General features: G+C 47.9%; 2 protein-coding genes across 2 annotated transcripts in view; one reads left to right on the forward strand and one right to left on the reverse strand.

Moving 5' to 3' along the window:
* oys (lysophospholipid acyltransferase 6) overlaps window positions 1-21,223 on the reverse strand; it is a 54,496-nt gene that overhangs the window by 15,733 nt on the left and 17,540 nt on the right. Inside the window, exons 5-10 of the mRNA XM_077661808.1 lie at window positions 15,717-15,830; window positions 8,180-8,318; window positions 7,174-7,215; window positions 6,860-6,950; window positions 5,794-5,895; window positions 1,928-2,031 (exon numbers count right to left, since the gene is read on the reverse strand). Of these exons, the coding sequence (XP_077517934.1) occupies window positions 1,928-2,031; window positions 5,794-5,895; window positions 6,860-6,950; window positions 7,174-7,215; window positions 8,180-8,318; window positions 15,717-15,830 (592 nt within the window). The remainder of the gene's footprint in view (window positions 1-1,927; window positions 2,032-5,793; window positions 5,896-6,859; window positions 6,951-7,173; window positions 7,216-8,179; window positions 8,319-15,716; window positions 15,831-21,223) is intronic.
* The window catches only part of LOC144128425 (zinc finger X-chromosomal protein-like), a 36,434-nt gene continuing 28,153 nt past the window's right edge, over window positions 12,943-21,223 (forward strand). The window contains exon 1 of the mRNA XM_077661811.1: window positions 12,943-13,162. Coding sequence (XP_077517937.1) covers window positions 13,048-13,162 — 115 coding nt within the window. The 5' untranslated portion in view covers window positions 12,943-13,047. The remainder of the gene's footprint in view (window positions 13,163-21,223) is intronic.

Raw genomic sequence — 21,223 nt, forward strand, 5'->3', positions numbered from 1 at the left:
TTTACCCGCAAGAGCGCCTAAATAATACGGCTGCCTGATTGGGAAACGCCTTTGTGATAAGGTTGTGAAGAAGCCGCTCGGAAAATTTTGATGTAGCCTGGCGGGTTTTAACACTCGCCTTTCAGCTTTCTTGACCTACGTTCTTGGCTTTCTTGGCCTTGGCCTAGTGCAAGCGCTTGTGGTCTGAACATGCGACTTCTCACAGCGTGGTGGAGAACGTGCGATGTGTACCGAGGCGGCTGTAATCGGAAGAATAAAGGCCGCGACGCGTAACGACAACGAGGCGCCTCTAATCGGAAGAAGAAATGCGGCGGAGAACGCACAAAACTTGCAAAACCGAGGCGAAAACGGGCCACGCCCCTTTGCTTCAAGTGAGCTCGTAGTGTGTGTGATGCAGCAGTCAGGGACCAAGTTATGAGGGAATGTTGTGTTCCCGGGTGGTCTGCCTACACTATTAAAGTGCACCGGCTATTTGGCTTTGCTCGTGACAGCGCGTGCCGAAAAAATTGCCAATCGCAGGTCAAACCAGACTGCCACCCGCTGCGGTGGCTCAGTGGTTAGGGCGCTCGGCTACTGATCCGGAGTTCCCGGGTTCGAACCCGACCGCGGCGGCTGCGTTTTTATGGGGGCAAAACGCTAAGGCGCCCGTGTGCTGTGCGATGTCAGTGCACGTTAAAGATCCCCAGGTGGTCGAAATTATTCCGGAGCCCTCCACTACGGCGCCTCTTCCTTTCTTTCACTCCCTCCTTTATCCCTTCCCTTACGGCACGGTTCGGGTGTCCGCCGATATAAGAAACACATACTGCGCCATTTCCGTTCCCCAAAAACCAGTTATTATTATTATTAACCAGACTGCCTGACCAACAGTATGCCCCAAAGTATGAGAGGTAAATCATGAGAAACGCTCGTTTTCCAGGGCAATTTCTGCTGGGGACGGAGGTATAATGCAGAACTTATTTTTGCATCCTCATAATTATTTAAATTAGTAACCATAAAACGCACCTTTTCGCATTCATTTCATGGCTCGAAATAAATAATCCTGATTTTTGGAAAAGTAATTGAAATGTAGAGTATCCCGGTCATGAGATTGCAGTAGAATATGCTACGCGAGTTGTAAGAATGCTATTGCGAAGGAACACAGCGCAAAACGAACGCTATACAGAAGAGAACCAACACGCATGAGTGCACGGACCGTTCATTAGGCGCCGACTTTCTCGGTAGATTAGCTGCGAAAGATAGTATACTTTAGAGTAACTAACCTCTGATTCACTGTTCAAGCAATCTCTGGTACCACTCTGTCTCAGTAGAACACCACATTTCCTGAATTCCACGCGGCAGCTGCAATTTTCTCTTCGAAACAGCTTGCCGCCGCATTGCGCTCAGTGCAGCTGAACGGAAGAGTGGGACCCAACATGTCCGCGCCGAGAGCGGTGTCTTCACCCTGAAAGCGGCGCTGGCCCTTCGAGACCAGACTGCGGTCATGGACGCCAGTTCAGTATCTTCGGTGAGACACGAAATGCATACAACACACTGCCCCGCCGCGGGGCTTCCGATCAGCCTAACGAAACAGTTATCGAAGCGCCCAACTAGTTGCAATATCAAAAGTGCTTTGTGAACAAACTGCAAAATTACTGAGAAAAAATTATGGTCGATTTGCGTAGTTAAGCCAAATGCTAATTAGGTGCGCTATCAGTTCGGTTTTCCCGTCGGTTCTGGTGATGAAATCCAGTGTTGCCAGATGGCAGTTGTTCGGACAGCGATAATGGATTAATGCTCATATATGCGGAATTGGTCGTTCACTCCATTCATAGACCCGTGGGAGTCTTCCTACCACTCCTGGCGCAGTGGTACAGCGGTCAAGCGATGCGCCAGAACACTGCCGCAGAGCACTGGCCGCACAACTATGTCAGAACTATCTGGGGCATACCTCGATGGTGACGATGTCCACGTTGCTGATAAGGTTCCAGCGTGCCTTTCCATCGCTAGTGTAGCCGTTGAAACCGAAGCCGGCGGCGTTACAAATGGCTTCACCTGTGCACGTCGAAAAAGAGGTATCTATTATAGGGTCAGCTGTTCAAGACTTGTAGGAGATAGCGTCGTCCGCACTAAATGACGTCATCATGTGGACATCAGTCAGTGACGTTGTCACCAGTCATGTGACCATTCTGTCATATGAGTGAGTCATGTGACTCACTCATATGACCGAAGCTATGTATGGCCCCGCATCACTCTGATATTCCGCGCAGCTTCGTTTTTCGCGTTTCTGCTTCAACCAGACCGCAAGTGCACTGCTCCCGTAATTACCTCTTCGCCTGCAATATTAAATTTCATACTCACGTGCTCCTCACACTGTTTATTTGCTTCATGGCATGTAACCAGATTTTTAGTCAGCACTGCTGCGCCTCCGCCTTCACATCCTCCACTTGCTTTCGCGCCCTTTTCGGTACCCTTGAATAAGCGGCGCTTCTTCAAGATGTCTACAGCTGTGCTTAGTTGCACGGTGGCGCCGGATAAATGAGTAGTACCGGCATATGCCACATAGACTATATATGTTTCGGCGGTTTGTCACCGCCGTCTAATCTCACGGGAACCTGACGCTGTATTGCATCTGTGACGTGTCTGTGGTGCGGGTTTGGCATTTCCGGGGTTTTTGACAACATGGCGGTTGCGCTAGTGAAAGAAACGCATAGTTTTATGCGAAAGCGTAAAGAGGCACCGTGTCGCAGAAAAGCCGGTGCCGGCGTTGCCGTCGGCGTAACGAAAAAGTTAGGACTAGTCGACTACGAGAGGCTCCCATTGATGGCGCCAACCACACTAACAGCGGCGCATCGAAATCCTCTGACCCTCTGGTTGCGCTGTCGCCACGCCACTGCGTTCGTACGGCTTTGTTAATGTGCGACTTTACATGTGTGTTATGGGTTGTTTTTTTTCCCCATTGTGATTGTGAAATACAAAACAGTCCGAGACCGCGTGGACAAGAGGAACCACTGTCGCTGTTGTGGAAGGTTCGCTACCTTCCTCGGCGTCTTCCAAAGAACAGAGGACAGGCCAGCTAAGCTCTGCCCACCTCGTCGGCACTGTATGGCGCAAACTGCATGGAATTTCCAGGTAACAAATGCCCCAGCGCAACTATATCGCGGAAACGCGATCTTTTTACTTTTGAGGCGAACTGTACACATAAGCTATAAGCTTTATTTTTAGAGCGCCCCGCTGTAAACGAAGCTGTCCCGGATTGGTGCATTCATCGCGAAAGAGGCAAACCTTCAGATCCCGACTCCATGTTGGGCCGGGAATGAATCGAAACACACAGTGCGCTTCACAACAGCAGTCTTTACATATCCGGCAAAACGTTGCTGTCTGGAAGTTATGCGGGCGCCAGAACTGTCAGCTGAGTGCGCATGCGTCATCGATCAGCAGATGCCTCTCCGTCTATTTGTATCGGGGCCCACAGTAGCGGTGTGTACCTGTAGGCCAAGCGGTTCAAAGAGCGATGCCGCGCGCCTGAACGATAACGCAAGCGCGTGACAGCGACGCGATAAGCCCCGAGATACGAGAAGCACGCGAGCAAACAACCCTTGATCAGCAATAGAGACGCTGTCAAATAGCGGGAAACAGAAAGCGAAGGGACCGAACCGCAAGTGAGAGCAGCATGAGAGCTAGCATTAAGAGCTATTGTAGTTGCGGGCTCACAAGAAGCGGGGCCACATCCAAACGCTCGAGGGGCTCTGGAACAACGCTTTGTTGTCCCATTTTCGCCGTGGTTCTTTCACAGCCTTTCGCCACACTCCTTGAGGCGCGGGATGTGCTTAAGACAAATCTGACATCCGCCAGCCAGTTTTTCGACGCGAAAGCTGACGCAAGCACGGCCAGGAACGTGCCATTAAAGAGGCTTTAAAATTTTTTTAAAAAATTTCTTCGAATAAGCGTCTTCTAGCGCACTCCTTTTATTAAAAGAGAGTGCCCTAGAGGACAGTTTATTCCCTTTCTACTCCCATATAGGCGTATTCGTGTTCAGAGTGTAACCATTAAACTCAGCAGCATCTCTAGAAAACAGGGATGCTTACCGGCCCCAGTGGCTTCAATAACGCTTGCAGCGCCGACCACGGTGCCGACAGAAAATGGAAAGCCTCAGAGCCATAGGAATCGCGTCGTCAACGAAGCGTAATAGCAGGGCAGTATTTTAAAGTTAATCCACGGACAAGCGATGTGTTGAGAGGTTATACGTTCCGGCTGACGCCTTACAGGCATCGATTTTCATGCTTCAAGTCTACCAAGGTGTCTCGGCTATGAAAAGTCTCATCGTCATTACGCTTCTGAAACAATTTCGTCACACTGAACAAAGCGCTAAAACTTATGACACATCCTGCACCAAGATTTTATGGTTTATGGGGGTTTAATGTCCCAAAGCGACTCAGGCTATAAGAGACGCCGTAGTGGAGGGCTCCGGGAATTTCGACCACCTGGGGTTCTTTAACGTGCACTGACATCGCACAGCACACGGGCCTCTAAAATTTCGCCTCCATCGAAATTGGACCGCCGAGGCCGGGATCGAACCCGCGTCTTTCGGGCCAGCAGCCGATCACCATAACCACTCAGCCACCATGGCGGCTGCACCACCAAGATTGTAGCGCACTCAGTTGAGCTAAAACTATTTCCCGTGTGTGCCTTTTGAAGACAGCGCAAACACCTTTGATTAGGCACTACAACCTGTTGAGGCTGGTGACAACTACGGAAAGGAAAGGACTCATACTGTGTGGGCACGACCAAAGGTTCTTACGAATGTTCGGGCAATTATATAAATTTTGGTGCTTTCAGGAAGTTGTTGCAGGTATTCGACCGAATAGCGATTCGCGTAAACATAACACGCTGCTACTATGAAAATAAGACCTAACACTTAAGATCTATCGCGCGACAGTAATTAAAAATTTATGGACCGCTGCGATATTGCGTAACGTGTATGTTGAATGTATGTAAAATGGCAGTTAAGTTAGCGGGGACCGGCGTGGACATAATAGATGACGCGAACGCCTCTCGATGTTCAACGCGGCTCGCCAATAGAAACAACGGCACGGCCGCCATGGAAGTAAATTAAATGAGGCTGGTGACTGTATATTCACGTGAAATTTGCCACACAGCCTATACCGTGGCATAGACCAACGTCACGTGTGGTGGCTAAACTACATCGCGATGGCTTCTGAAGACAAGATCGAGGGATTCTAACCCAGCCTTGTTATCTCTTGTGCGGGCTTCTGCGTTGCCGCTTACTCTCGCACTCCTCACAGCAACTCCTCATAATCCGTGGCCAACCAATGGCATCACCGATTGGTGTCTGTGATGCTGAAAGCGCAAGTGCAGGCAAGAAAAGCGAGACCGTGAAGAGAGCGCCGAATCCGCTGAGCAGAACCAGTAACAATTACCGCCGTGAAACGAAAACAACATTAATGACATGATGCAGGCAGGCCTCTCAGGTCTGTCTCGAAATGATGAGAATCTACCATTGCGTTCACTTAGCTTCAGTCGCCGTGAAAAAGCCCAGTATGGGTCGGGATCTTTTCCGGCAACGTTTTTCATTCGGCGTCTATGGCCAGAAAGTGCTTTATGACCAGAGTTCTAATCCAAAATTAATTAGAAGTCTGAAAATCTCTCAGTTCAGAAAGGCACCGTGCAGTCTAAAAAAAGGAGGCTTGAAAAGTCAACTCAGTTCGACGTTTTCAACAAACGGTATATGATTCAAGTGAGCGCGCCATGCAAGTCGAGTGCTTAATGTGGGTCCGCGAGGAATCACCTGAGTACCTAGAATCCAGGCATGGTAGTACCGATGCCGATGTAGCGAGGTAGCCCAGATGATGTACAGCATTTGCGACAACCTGTTTCTCTTGTGGAGAAATTCATCCTCTGAAAGAAAAGAGAGCAAAACATCATTACTAACACGGTTACTCGGCAAAACTAATCGGCTTTGGTTATCATAACGTCTTCGTTATACGTATTCTGAATGCAAAACAAGTGAATATTAGGCACGTGCAAAGAACCGGGTTAATTACATAGACTTGGGAAAGGCCTTTGCCCTGCAATGGGCGTAGTCAGGCTGACGATTATTATTATTATTATTATTATTATTATTATTATTATTATTATTATTATTATTATTATTATTATTATTATTATTATTATTATTATTATTATTATTATTATTATTATACTACGCAGGGCTCAGGGTTTTGAACTGCATCTTATAAGGGTGGTATGAACTATACCCTGGGGCAATCACACGCAACAGTTAGCGCACAAAAATCAACTTTCAACGAGTGTGGTACAGAATTACGTGTGACCGGTACAGTGTCGTGAATGCGCAGTTTCGCGTCGCCACAAACGTTAACAGCCATCGATTAAGATTACTAATAAGGTGCACAGCCAAGGGGCCCAAAATTTTTGTGCCTCTCAATGCGCTTTACCACGTGAGACAAACACAAAACTGGCGCTCTTGAGGCATGAACGCAACAATCTTAGCGAGCTGAAACACCGCCGAGTCCAGGATCCTTGGACATCAGGCTTAATTGTGAGGCAACTATGGAATGTTGTAAGGCACCGTTATGTAGATATCGAAGCGAATGGTCCATTCTGCCGACGCGCAGCAAAATAGTTTAAGGCTGCAATACAAAACCAATGCGGAACATTTTTGACGATAGCAAAAACGTTAATCGGAAAAACATGCAAGTTTACCGAGGAGAGAACTGCGGATATATTGATTGTTATAGAGGAATCTTACGAGATATGAAAAAAATTGAATTCATAAACAATTTCCCGTTGAAAAATGCGCTAGCCCAGAATTGCTTGGGAAAGGCTGGAGTAATTCACTTACGTGTGATGTATTCGATAGGGTAGGCAGACAGCAGGTAAACGATGCTGAGGGCACTCAGAAAACTGATGAATAACTTACGAGCCGTCTCCCACTGCAAAAAGAGCGAGGTTTTAGGTTGAGGTATTTTGATCCGCGTACTCGCCAAGAAAATAATAATAATAACAAGTCGGCAATCACTTCGAAGAGAATTTAAGAACAATTTACGGAAAACAGATGCGCAATATGTGAACAGGTAAAAGACGTGCATCGGACATAACAGTAGGCGCATCCCACATGAGAGAATATGCAAGATAAAATGATGTCAGGTCACTTACATTTGGAGACGGTTCCGTAATCTGCGTGGGGTTCCCTCGTAACTGCAGCAATAGAGGAAAAGATAAAACGTCACATTAGCACGGTAACTAAAAATAATTACATGCACAAAACGAAAAATTAGTGTCCGTATCTCAGAGAACCTGCGCACTATTTTGGCAGAGTGTCACTCAACCGCGATTACACACATCGGCAGATGTGCACCATAGCTGGGCGAACATCTGCACTAACATCTCGTTAAACGCCCATTTTTACAAGCTATGCTTCCTCGCGAAAAGATCTTGCAAATAGACGACAAGTACCGGCTGCCTGTGTCGTTTAAGACTGCGTTTGACAGTGTACGTGCGTTCGCAAAGACAGCAACGGACCACATGAACTGATGAAGACTTGAGCCAAATAAACTGCCCGCATAGCCTGATTTGTCTGACCACGGCGGAACAGCCCACTCACAATTATGACAACATCCGCCGCGCATCTATCCGCAGTGCAACGAAGCCTGAATAGGGGTGCACGTAACATGCAAGCCTAAGCCGGAGCTATCCTGCCGCGATCATGCAGGCGGCGGTACCGCGCGCAGGCGCTAAAAAAATTAATGCTCCTGCGAAGGACTTGCCGCAATGTTCATGTTGTGATGGCAAATTTCTTCATGCCGTCATCTTAAGCCATAAGGCGAAACACCGCCAGCACTGAAGAGAAGTAGATAGGGGCCGCGAGGCCAATGTTTCGTAGGGACCAGAAGGGTTAGGGTACACCGGGGAGCCAATCCAATTGTGTTTTAGTTCTTACATCTCTATTGGGATGAATGGGGTCTTTTCGATATATCGACTTCTGTGTATTCAATCTGCAAACCAGGACATGCGGCGACGTTTTGTCTCCGCATAATGTGCCAGGTTACAGCACTGGAACTGCGTGCCAACGCAACAAGAAAGGGATGCGCGCAGGTTCCTGTGGCCCCTCCAGCTCCACTTCCGGCACAAATTTTTCACGGCTGCACAACCGCATACGTACCCCAGTACGGACGCTGTGCCTCAGGAACTGCCTTCCCCGGATGAAGTCCAGGTAGTCGTTGAAGAACACCAGCGGTCCGCACATGAGCGTTTGGTAGTGAAGGATGTAGCTGTAGAACTCCAGCGGGCTCGGGAGCCGGCTGCAAACAGCGCGTGCGCAAAAAACAGAATTCAAGCCGGCCCCTTGATGGCGAAAATATTTTTTCACAGCAAACGCACGTTGTTCCAATTAGTTGAAAATAAAGTGGAGGTATACGACTACGCCAGTAAGTGCAGTCCGCATGCTTGCGCGCGTATACCACAAACACAGCGCACTTATGAATTTCAGCCCACACGCAAAGGCCTCAGTAAAATTCTTCAAACTTTGTCACATTTGTGGAAAGCCGATAAATTTCGGAGGCACTGTGGAGGCCTAATGGAACCGGCGGTAAAACGAGAGAGCACTAGAGAACCAACTCTACGATAGCCCCACCCCAGAGAAATTAAGAGCCGTTGTTTGGTCATTCAGGACTGCATCGCCACTGGGGTCCCGATTGGGCGTTACCAGGACAGGGCAGCCAGTTAGCAGAGGGCGGTGCGTAAATGAAGTTGAACCACCGCAGCGCACACTTTCCTCCCTCGACATCACATGCAATGGCCTGACGGTCCGAAAAGAGGTCACCGTTTTGTAGCGACGGTCAACAGCCTATACACGTCTCCGCGAATCGATTCAACTAAAATAACCGGACGACCAGTCGTCATCGCAAGTATACTGTAGGCGGTGTATCAGCAGAGTTAAGCGAGCAAAAAAGTAAAAAAAAATGAACAGCAAGGGGGATAAAGAAATCATTTAATGGCCGGAAACTTTCTCTGTCCGTGTTTGCTCGCCATTGCAAAAAAAAAAAGCTGAAAAGTAACACTCTCAACTTAAATTTTCCTCCCCCCCCACCTTTCCGCCAATGTCACTACATCGTGCTATTTGAACGAAGTTTTTTTTACTAGTGCAGAACTAAAGCGAACCTAACCAAAAGCGATTGCAACCGACAATGGCCCAAGATTCCTAATGTCCTGCCATTCTTAATTTTCTTATTATTTTAAACCTTTAATTGATATTCTCACCATCGTTATACAAGCGATCGAAATATTGATTGGCAGACACTTCTCCCAAAAGTAATCATGTGAGACATCAGTGAGCAAAACAATCGTCACTCTGTCGTCGCTTCAACTAAAATCTATGTCATGATATATGAGAGCGAGAGAAAGAGAGACAGACAGCATGGCATCCTTCCGCTCCCTTCCCCACCTTCTGCCCTAAAAACCAACCTGAAAACCGCCTAACTTAGAACCGGAGCACGTAGAGGTCGTTTAGGACTGAGTGTTTGGTGTGTAAGTGTAATTGGATGCTACGCCTATATATAATCACGCACAAAATGTGCACCTCATTTACTTCGTTTATTTGAAATACGTATAGACTAAACCGGAAACAAAAAGACGCAAAGAATACAGAAAACTGATTAAACTACTTCAGACAGGCGTTAACTCCTTGCTTGCATTAACTCTTTTCTAACCGTGCAGTAATCATAAAAATCGGCAAATTTTGGTGCAAGACCGAAGAGTGTGGTAAGCAATTTCTGATAAATGGCTTCTTGTTCTCGGGGACACGCACACACACACACACACGCACACACACACGCACACACACACGCACATATACACGCACACGCACATACACACACACGCACATACGCATACACACACACGCACATACGCATACACACACGCACGCACACACGCGCACGAACGAACGCACACACACACACACACGTACGCACGCTGTGCAGTGAAGCCAAATAGATAAACGAGGCAAGGCCAAATTTTGGGGCTGCATTCCTCAAGAGATGCAATACCGTTTCAGTCAACACGAATATCCATGTCTGGGTGCTTGTCCAAAGCAACCTCGAGCTAAAGCCGATGACCCATAAAAAAGGGCCCCGAGTGGAGAGGCGCGTCATTCGATGCCTTGCTCATTTACAAGGCCGTCGTTGAGCTCTTACGACTGCGCCTCCACTGCGACGCCAGCCTGGCGGCGCCTGGCCAAAACAGGCCAGAGACGCCAAGCCTGTTTTCTGCTCTTCTTTCCGGGTCAGTGTCTACCACGCATATCACTGTTATTCTGGGCATGCTGCAGATGTCTGTCCTACAATACTACGAATCAGTTTCGCCCACTGGCACGTGCGCATTGTCTAGTGAAGGGTTTGTTTTGCAGATGAAAACGTTATTGAAGTAAATATGCTTTATGCACTGCCTCTCTTTACTTTAAATCGAAACATTTTAACGCGACAGCGTTAAAGGCCCCGTTACCCAGAAAATTCTGTGTCGGCGTTGTGAGCGAGAAAACACGGGCATGGCTCTGGCAGGTGGTCCCCAGAGAGCAACCTATCGGAGGCAGGTGGGCCACCTAGGTCACCTGACCTTGCGGCGTCATTACAACCTGCCCACCGGATAGTGAGCAAACTGCACACCATGGCAGGTGGCTGTTAAATTAATGATCGGCCGCTCGGGAAGGTCAACCTGGGCAGCACAAGGCCCACCGCTGGGAGCACCTGCCATCGCAGGGAATGTAGTGCATCGCTTAACCGCTGCACCACTGTACCAGGAGAGATATGATGACTACCAGGGATCTATGAATCTAAAGTAGAGAATGAACCTCAGCCTATATGAAAATTAACCCATTACGCAATCTCGCCATAGCCTTAAGGCGGAGTCATAGCCTTAAGGCGGAGTCATAGCCTTAAGGCGGAGCTTAAGTGTTCCCTCCATTTTTTTCTGCACCTGATACATAATATCAATTTTTTTTCTTTCATGACATTCGAATCTTTCGAAGTTTTGCTGCTGTCTTGCGGATTTTTGTATTTTGCATTTCTTTTCACATCAAAATTCCAAATTTACTGTTTCAATGTCCATCATTCAGAAAGAAATTTATGTTAGTCGATTTGTTTATGCTGTTATGTAAAGAAGGCGCACAATGGAAAAAGGCGAGCTGTTTATTTGAGCACCGCTTCCGGACTGAGCGCGTGAGAACGCGACACGGGCGAGGCGAACGCGGAGAGCGCGAAAGATGAGAAATACAGCGAACAAAGGGCTTCCCTGCCATGCAAGTTCCGAGCGCGTGACTGCGGTGTCGGTAGCAGTCCGGTCGCGGCCGACGCCTTGATCAGAAGCGTGTCGGACAATAATACACCACGTATGCTTTCTAGCACTGGTAACGCACCGGTGGTAACGCACCCGCCGGTTACGCCGACGGCGACGCGCAAGCCGGGGACGGTCGCCTAACAGCTATCGCTGTAAAAATTGACAGGACGGTTACCACTGTGTAACGCGAGATGCATCGGCAGCTGGTGAGGTATTTATATTTTGCGATACGTTGAGGTAGAGAATATGAGAGCGACTTCAGACATGTACATCTTTAAAGCGCTGTTTTCAGTTACACACACACACGCTCGTTTTTCGACTCGTTCTCATCTCACGTCTGCCGCTCCATGCAGGGGCACGTCGCCGCCAGTGACCCTCTCTCCTCGGGCGGCGCATTCGGCAGCAGGTGCCACAGATGGACCGTGCTACATTCCTCACCTCTCGCCATATCCTCCTTACTTGCCCTCCTTACACTCCGGGTGGTTCCCGTGGCAAATGCCACCCGCTTGAGCCTTACGCTATCGCCATTGCCCTCCTCCTTTCACGGTAACCCTCGTCCTCCTTCCATGGTAATCACTCTCACGGTGGGGATTTCTATGCGTTCGCCACACCCTCCCCTCCTTACACGGTAATCACCTTCTGGATGGTTTCCTTGGTAACCACCCTCCGGTTACGCCTTCCTCCGCTCTCGCCACACCCTCCAGTTAATAATAATAATAATAATTGTTTTTTGGGGGGAAAGGAAATGGCGCAGTATCTGTCTCATATATCGTTGGACACCTGAACCACGCCGTAAGGGGAGGGATAAGACACCCTCCAGTTACCATCCTTCTTCCAGGGATTCCTCCGCTCTCCCGATACCCTCCTCCATCCACGGAAACAACCCTCCGGATGGTTCCAGTGGTAACCACCCACCGGTTACGCATTCCTCCACTCATGGCATACCCTCCTCCTTCCGCAGCAACCACCCTTCCAGTGGCTCCCATGGCAACGCAACCACCGGTTACGCCGACGACCACGGCATACTACTACTCTACAACAACGGCGACGCGAAACCCGCGAAGCCCGTGACATTATGTACAGAAATGGGTCAGGTTCGAGGCACTGTCGTTTTAGACATGTGGATTCGGTACAGAGAAAGATTAATATATTAGTAGCTGTCGATTAAATTGTCGCGATAAAAAATTCGGACCTAGAAGGTTTGTCGCGAAGGCTAGCTGCGCCACACGGATCCATAATACTTTGGCACCCCTACCCTTCGCTGATATGGAAAGTGTGGATCAAATTCGAGCTCAAAGGAATCCAGACACAAGCGGCAGCACTCGCAGCGCGCCCCCTACGCGGCGCGTAGCGTGGAGCTACAGCATGCGCGAGCAGTGACACCGAAGCGGCGGGGCCGGCTGGACGCGGAGGCAGGGAGACGCGTGACGTCACAGCTTCCAAAGAGCAGTAGTTCGAGGCGCCGCCGACAGGTGCTCCAGTTCAAGGAAAAATGAGGGGAAAAAGGTGCTTTCCGCTTGCTTCGTGCAAAAAAAAACGATCCGGTTTCAGTGTACTTGGAACTTCAGCTTTCATTCAAGTAGAGTATTAGACTGCCTAAAATTTAATGCAGTATCCCTTTAAGTTTCACCTCCATTGAAATACGGCCGCCGAGGCCGGGATTCGAACCCGCCATGCCATGGTCAGCAGTCGAACACCATGGCGCGTCATCTGCCACAGGAAGATGAATCCAGCTCTGACGCTGTGAACTGCGTTGCAGCAAACACAGCCAGTCGGTCCGCACCGACGTTCGTCGATACCTGTCAGATGCCAGGTGAGTGACCGAGCATCACTTTGCGCAATTCGCGAGGACAATAAGAAAACAGACGCTAAACTGCGTCGGAACCAACTGTGCGCGTTCGCCACGAACTCTCGAAGCGAACGACAGAACTCTAACGCCGGGTCATGTTGCGTGCATCTGTTCCTCTAGCGCCGCCAGCAACAGCACCGGCAGCTGTTGCAAGAGCAGAGTCCAGTCGAAAAGCGCGTGACGCGCGTTACAGCGCGCTATTTGCGGCGACGGCGGAGTAGATAAGGAGGCCACAGCTGAACGAGCAGTAAAGACCTTTCAAGGAAACTCCCTCGTTAACGCCAGCCCATCGTACAGATACATTTGTTTCGCGCTCGGATTTGTTGCGTCGACGCGCCATTTCCTAATCTGGGGACGAAATGACCGCACAGTAGTTCTTGCGTTCGACTGCACCCAGGATGTAAAGCAACGCGCGCTTCTTAATTGTTAACCTTTTTTTTTCTGGTCACAGCTAAAGCACGACCAGCTGGAGCCATCCGTAAAGACATTACAGGGGGCACTTCAGAAACTTAGGATCGAAATGCGAAAGCAGTTGAAACTCTATTACAATTCCATTCTTAATCCCATTCTATTCTTATTATATTCCTCTGTAGTAGGCGCAGTTGTAAGTACTAGTAACTGACCACCACTGCTTCACATTTCGTATTTTCCTGCCTTTTATGACATTCCACCGTTTCGACCAATCCCGAGTTTTGTAACGTCGCCATTTTTTGCGCGACGCGGGGTTTTCTGTGTCGATAAGCCGTCTAATACTTTCGCATTATTAACTGGATGTGAATGAGAAAGACGTTTAACCATCATGCACTCAACTCGGCACGTGCAGGCGCAGTGGAGTCACGCTTCAATTTCTTCGTGCGTCCATATTTCGAGACGAATGCAAAAAAAAAAAGAATAACGCGATAGCGTTAATGGATCAATGCCCATATATGCGTAAATGGTCATTTTCTACGTTACGTTCGCAGATCGCGGATAGTCCTCATACATTCAATCACGATTTCGGCCTGGAATAGTTGGTTCGTTGTTACAAAACATTAATCCAGTCCTATGGAACAATGACACGAGAGAGCACACAACCCCGGACGGGCGCTGAGTCCTGCGTTGTGTGTTGTCTCGTGTCCTTGTTCCGCAGCACAGGATTAAAATTACAGGATTGCACTGGATTGCTGCGAAGCCCAGATTGCCCTTCCCGGGCAACCTCTAGCGACCAATCATTAATTGAACTGCCACCTGCCACGGTTGGCAGGTTGTGATCGCGTTCACGAAGTGACGTGACCTAGGTGGAAGGTTGCCCACATGCTTTACCGCTCACAATGTTGGCGTCGACGCCGGATTTTCTGCAGAACGGAGATCATTCATTCATTCATTCATTGATTCATTCATTCATTCATTCATTCATTCATTCATTCATTCATTCATTCATTCATTCATTCATTCGGAGGTACGAATGCACTAAAGCGGTATAGGCTTTACCCACCCGACATACTGACTTTGGCTCACATGTGCAGTGCAAAGGATTACACTGCGCAGTCTGTGCTATCCTTTCGCTCTGTATTTCCACGTCTCCCCTTCGGACCATGGCTTGTTACGGGTTCATATAATCGCGGGACAAAGTGTCACGGTGACGCAATACAAACTTGGCTGTCACAATGCAGTCAAATAGATTTTGTTGCAGCTCGAAAGTGATCCTGTGGGTTGACTGCACCAATGAAGCCCAGCTGTATTGCTCCAACTTTCTCGACGATTTGAAAGGCACTCATAATAAGTCGACTTTTTTAAAAAATCCATGAAGAAGGTGCAATGTTATACTTCGCTATACTTCGTGTATCTTTGTCCACCCCGACTGTAATGCAAAGCGCGAAGTGCGTTTTACAAGTCGCCATCAAAGAGAGGTAGAGGTTTGTTTACTTATTTATTCAGCATACCCCTAAAGGCCCTCCTTTCAGGGTACTACATAAGGAGGGGGGGGGGGGGGGGTAAGTGTAGAAGCATGTACAAGGAACTTCATTAACAAGCAAAGGAACAATAAACAGGCTAGGTATAACATGGATAAATAATTAGGCACCAGAGAGTAAATAAAGAAGCAGGCGATAAAAAAACAATATAACACAAATTATAGGTTTGAAGAAAACGATTAGGCAAAACGGAAATGAAAAATACTACAATGTAACTATTAGGCACGAAAAGAACAAAAGTAATCGCAGGCTATTAGAATTAAAAGCTCAGGTTCACTCTGATGTCACTTTCATGTTACTGAGGTCACTTTTAAGAGATCTTATGCACAGTGACAGAGTGCTCTGACGTAATCAACGGCGACGCCATGATTACCAGGGCAGATGAAGTTAATTATAACAGCGAGAAATTATATGTTTAATCACTTAATCACAACCGCTTTCTTCTACCTGCTATACCACTATGAGCTCAAAGCACAGGTTGGAACTAGAAACTGAGCCTGACTGGCACATGTTGCCAACGAATCTCGTTGGGAACAGAGCGCAGTCCGTTAGGCGCACGTGCTCACCTGATCATCTGCCTTCTCTGCTCGGGGTGCAGGATGATGTCTCTTTTCTCGGAGAGTCCGTCGTGCAGGTTGAACGCAATGCTGGTCACCTTCTGAGTGGCCACCATCAGAGGGCTGCGGGAAAGAAGAAAAGAAAATCGCAGGGACATCTTATTGCCTTGTGTGTTGACAGTGCGGTAGCATTACAAGATGTCGATGCCTTTTACCGAACGTGACGTCACTTCCGATCTAGTGGCGTCAAGTCCGATCTAGTTACGTGCCTTCCCTCCAACCAATGGGAATTATCCGCTATGACGACGTCCCTTCCCTTCAGCCAATGGGCGAATTTTATGACAGACGAGACATTTTTTTTTTCCCCGATAAGGTTTTTAATGCTCTCGCATTAAAACGCATCTCTCACGTAACGAACGATAAACGCGGTGTTCGAAATATATTTATTTATTTATTTAAATACCCTAAAGGCCCAAGTGGGCATTACATGGGGGGGGGGGGGGGGGGCATGAAAACAACACAATACAAATTATTGGCACACAGTAGTTAACAAATACAAAGAATAACTATATATACAAATTGCAAGTACACATCACTGCAGTCGCTGAAAGATACATAGGTTGAGCGTATAAGACTTACTGCTTCAACAATACTGAAAATATCACGGTGAATCTTGTAGGCCAAGGTGCGATGAAAGTTTTGTTTGGAAATGTGATAGCTCAGTTTCAGAAACTATGTCAGCCGGTAACGAGTTCCACTCTGCCATAGATAGTAGTAAGGGTGCACATGAACGCACTTCGAGGTGCACATGAACGCACCTGAATTTCAATTCAGGCGGAAGGGAAGCTCAGTCGTCTTATGCAAAAACCTCAAATACGAAACTATAGGGGCCTCTACTGATCGCGCGAGCGCTACGGTTGGTCTCCGATACTTGGACACGGACTGAGCGCAGGTCGGCGAATCAGCCCTTAATTCAATCCCTTCCCTTCGTTGCAATAGCGCGGTTGTTTGGGCCAGTTGATTACGATCCACGGAACAGGGTCGGAGGAACGTACAAGACAGGACAGGCACTGCGCTGCTCTGGGGGGTGGCTCATGTTGCAGCGCGGCCTCCTCATAGAATTTGTGGAAGGATCAAACGTAACAATAATAATTGCATTGTCATTGCCATTGACAATGCCATTGTGTATTAGATAACGCTACGCACTGTCTAGACAACTGAAATATGTATATTTTAAAATAAAATAATGTATTCGTATGTCTTAAAAATCGTGGCAGAGATCATTACAAAACATAAAATTGAGCAGGGGACACGACACAGGAGAGAAAGAAACAGGACAAGCTCGTCCTGCTTGCTTCTCTTCTGTGTCTTGTCCCCTGCTCAGTTTTAAGTATTGTAATCATGCTCGTCCTGTTTGCTTTTCTGTGTCTTGTCCCCTGCTCACTTTTATGTTTTTAATAAGTAAAGAAAATATCACACGGAGTCTAGAACTATATCGGTCCGGAACCAGCAAAGAAGTGCATGCCACTAACGTGAGAAACGTAAAGGCCATGAAATTAGCAACTAGAGGACAAATATCTTAATGAATGTTTGTCGTTCAAAAACCTTTACATTTTTGTACATATGCAACGGCCAGGGAAAAATCTCAATGACGTTGTTTCCAGTGTACTGCGCAGCAGCAGCTGTCACCGGTCATGTATTACGAGTAATTGCACCGAAATTTTAGTCGCAACAGCGAGCCACTAATAGGCCCTTGAAAGTTTGTGCTAGGATGGGGCCCCTTGCGTTGCATGACTCCAGGTGCATGGGCGTTGCCACGAAATCCAACCCGAGTTAGCAATGTTCGCGACAAAGTGTCTTTTCTAGTCTGAAAAAGACACTGCAGGTGACAAAATCCGGAATGACTTCCGGCGCCGGTGGTTGTTTTAGTCAGCGGTGCGTAACAGTTCGAAAAAATTCGGGGGAGGGGGGCTGAAGCCCCATAAGCCACCCCCCTGGCTACGCCCCTGCCGCCCTGTTGTCTTCGTTACTACTTCTTTCTTCTTTGAGTTGAATCTTTGGAGCGGAAGGGTAGACACTTGGGCTTGTTGGTGCATTGGAGCAGACCTATTTAATTTTTCTGCCTCCGAACGTCGCTGTTTTGCCCTGCGTTCTTGCTCCCGCTTCATCCGCTGCCACAAGTTCACCCGTTGGTCTACATTTAAAGAAATTTGCCTCGACCTGAATCAAGCGTTTCTTTTTTCATCATCATCAGCCTTACTACACCCACTGCAGGGAAAAGGCCTCTCCCATGTCTCTCCAATTAACCCTGTCCTTTGCCAGCTGCGCCCACCCTATGCCCGCAAACTTCTTAATCTCATCCGCCCACCTAACCTTCTGCCGCCCCCTGCTACGCTTACCTTGTCTTGGAATCCACTCCGTTACCCTTAAGGACCAGCGGTTATCTTGCCTTCGCATTGCATGCCCTGTCCAAGGCCATTTCTTCCTCTCGATTTCGACTAGGATGTCATTAACCCGTGTTTTTTCCCTCACCCACTCTGCCCGCTTCCGATCTCTTAACGTTACGCCTATCATTTTTCTTTCCATCGCTCGCTGCGTTGTCCTTAACTTAAGCTTAACTCTTTTCGTTAGCCTCCACGTTTCTGCCCCGTAGGTGAGTACCGGTAAGATCAAGCTGTTGTACACTTTTCTACTTCTTTCTACTACTTCTCTATTAAGCGATATTCGTATCGAATAGCGATGAGAAAATTTGTTTGAAGCTCTTAGTATGAGCCTGATTTTACCTACAGCCTGATCAAATCGAGAAAGCAGCTTGGAGATAGGCTGTCGTGTCATTTTCTGTCTGCGTCCCGTTTATAGGACGGTTTTATTGGAGTTTTTTATATAGCGGTGACATACTAGTGTGGACGTACACCGGATTACCGGACTCCCTCTGCGCACGCGCCGTGGCAAGAGCGGGGCCACTGCGCATGCGTAGAAGGCGTCCGCTAATCCAGTTTACATCGACTCCAGTACATCTCCGCTATGCTAAAACTCTCAATTGCCATGTGTCTCACGAGATACATTTGACCCGAGTTCATCCTCCTAGACGGTCTTTCCAAAGAGCGGTCTGAAAGACGCTTTTAAGCAGTGCTTAGAAAAGCTTCTGTCACAAATTTGCTAAATGTAGCAGATTCTTCTGTTACTAAGTTACTCCGGGATACAAATTAAATCGGCTGCAGAATAAAAACGCATCTGCTTCAAATGACCGATAACCAAATACTTCTGCTAATAGTATTACTCCATTACTTCTTTCCGCACTCCCAAGCTTTTTTTTTTTAATTAGTCTTGGGGGAAAGGAAATGGCGCAGTATCTGTCTCATATATCGTTGGACACCTGAACCGCGCCGTAAGGGAAGGGATAAAGGAGGGAGTGAAAGAAGAAAGGAAGAAGAGGTGCCGTAGTGGAAGGCTCCGGAATAATTTCGACCACCTGGGTATCTTTAACGTGCACTGACATCGCACAGCACACGGGCGCCTTAGCGTTTTGCCTCCATAAAAACGCAGCCGCCGCGGTCGGGTTCGAACCCGGGAACTCCGGATCAGTAGTCGAGCGCCTTAACCACTGAGCCACCGCGGCGGGGCAAAACTTGGAAGAACTGAAGAAACAGTGACCTCCTTTTTTTTTTGCCACGGCCGAATTCGACGTCTTCACACACTCGTAATATTCCTTGGTAACACTAGGGGTGCGTTATTTACCGCTATGAAGATCTTAAGGAAGTCCAGAAGCTCCATCATCAACACGGTTGTGTAAGATGTAATCCGGTACTAGCCTATCTTCTATACAGAAAATAATACGGATAATCTTTGTAGATAAACTGCCAATGGATTATTCCCGCATGCAAAAAATAACCCGCGAAGTGCTTTCTGCGGTAAAGGAACCATGAAAAAGCGCTACGGCTAGAACAACAAAAAAAGGACGAAAAAAATGCCGGCAATAACGAACCGTTTCCGGCTCTAACGACCACGTCACTCTCGGCATTTTTTTTTTTCTCCTCATTGTCACCAGCTGCACGACACACAAATGAAAAATGGCCTGTTACGTAATGTTGGGGGAAATTTAGTTAACTGACAGTCTCAGTTACGTCCTTTTGACTTCGCCCGTAAAAAACGCTGGCGTGTTTGCACAAATTCCGGCTGCAAATATAGGGAAACACTACTAAGCTAGAGAGTTCGTCCACATGCAGATTTGAAATACACAGCGTACTGCACGCACAGCGCTTGTCAAACCGTCTCTTCTATCCGCGTTGCTGGCGGTTATCTTCAGTGACTAGACTGCGAGACGGCACCGCACAGCAGCTGCGCGAACGTTCACGGATATGTGTGCGCTGTATGCCTCTCGGCCAGTGTCAGTGAGACAGCAGCGGATGACACGTCGCGGCTCCTCGTCAACTAAAAGCATTTTGCTTACCGCCGTAGATAAATTAAATGCAGACAGTGCAGTACAAATGACAGCGCAGATATGTAAAAGTTTTTGCCACCAGACGTGGCCCTTATTTACTAAGTTCATGTGTGAAGCCCAGCTGTAAAACAATCCCCCATCCCCCTACCCCCCTTGCCAGCAGGCTGCGCCCTCAGCTCTGCTAAACAATGTTTATTTTAACAAACAGAAAATAATAAGTACTCTTAAACGCATACTGCGTCGGTCGGCCAACAGCTGCAGATTGAAAGCATGCATTCACTGCAATCATTTTATTTCATTTATTTTCATTTGTTTTTCACAGTACTATAGAAAACCCGCCGCGGTGGCTCAGTGGTTAGGGCGCTCGGCTACTGATCCAGAGTTCCCGGGTTCGAACCCGACCGCGGCGGCTGCGTTTCGATGGAGGCGAAACGATAAGGCGCTCGTGTGCTGTGCGATGTCAGTGCACATTAAAGATCCCCAGGTGGTCGAAATTATTCCGGAGCCCTCCACTGCGGCACCTCTTTCTTACTTTCTTCTTTCACTCCCTCCTTTATCCCTTCCTTTACGGCGCGGTTCAGGTGTCCAACGATATATGAGACAGATACTACGCCATTTCCTTTCCCAAAAAAAATATTGTTAATAGTACTATAGAAACAAGCACAGATTCGAGTGACGCTAACCTGGACTCTACGAAAATGTGTTTGCAGTGCAAATTTAAAGCTGGAAGCCCATGATACGATCACGAAGGTGATCAGCATCAGCGATGTGACACTTCCAAGATTTAAAATTCAAGAGTTCGCGGTTTCATGACGAAATTTATTCTCCTTTTTCTTTTTTTTTTTCGTAGCGTGGAGGTAGGGGCGCAGTCCTTACGAGTCAGCCTCTACGCACAGCAGCATGCTTCCATTACCAAATACTGGGGCAACCCGTAACAAGAAAAAAAGATTTCCATCTGTATGTACGAGACAGGGAGCATATTTTGACTACGCGCTGGGGCCTCGAAGTTCTGCTATTAAAAGCCCATAAAAATCGATTGCACAGCAGTCTCTCCCGTTCACAATCCGCGTAATGT

Source organism: Amblyomma americanum, chromosome 4 (assembly GCF_052857255.1).
Source record: "Amblyomma americanum isolate KBUSLIRL-KWMA chromosome 4, ASM5285725v1, whole genome shotgun sequence".
NCBI classification, from domain to species: domain Eukaryota; kingdom Metazoa; phylum Arthropoda; class Arachnida; order Ixodida; family Ixodidae; genus Amblyomma; species Amblyomma americanum.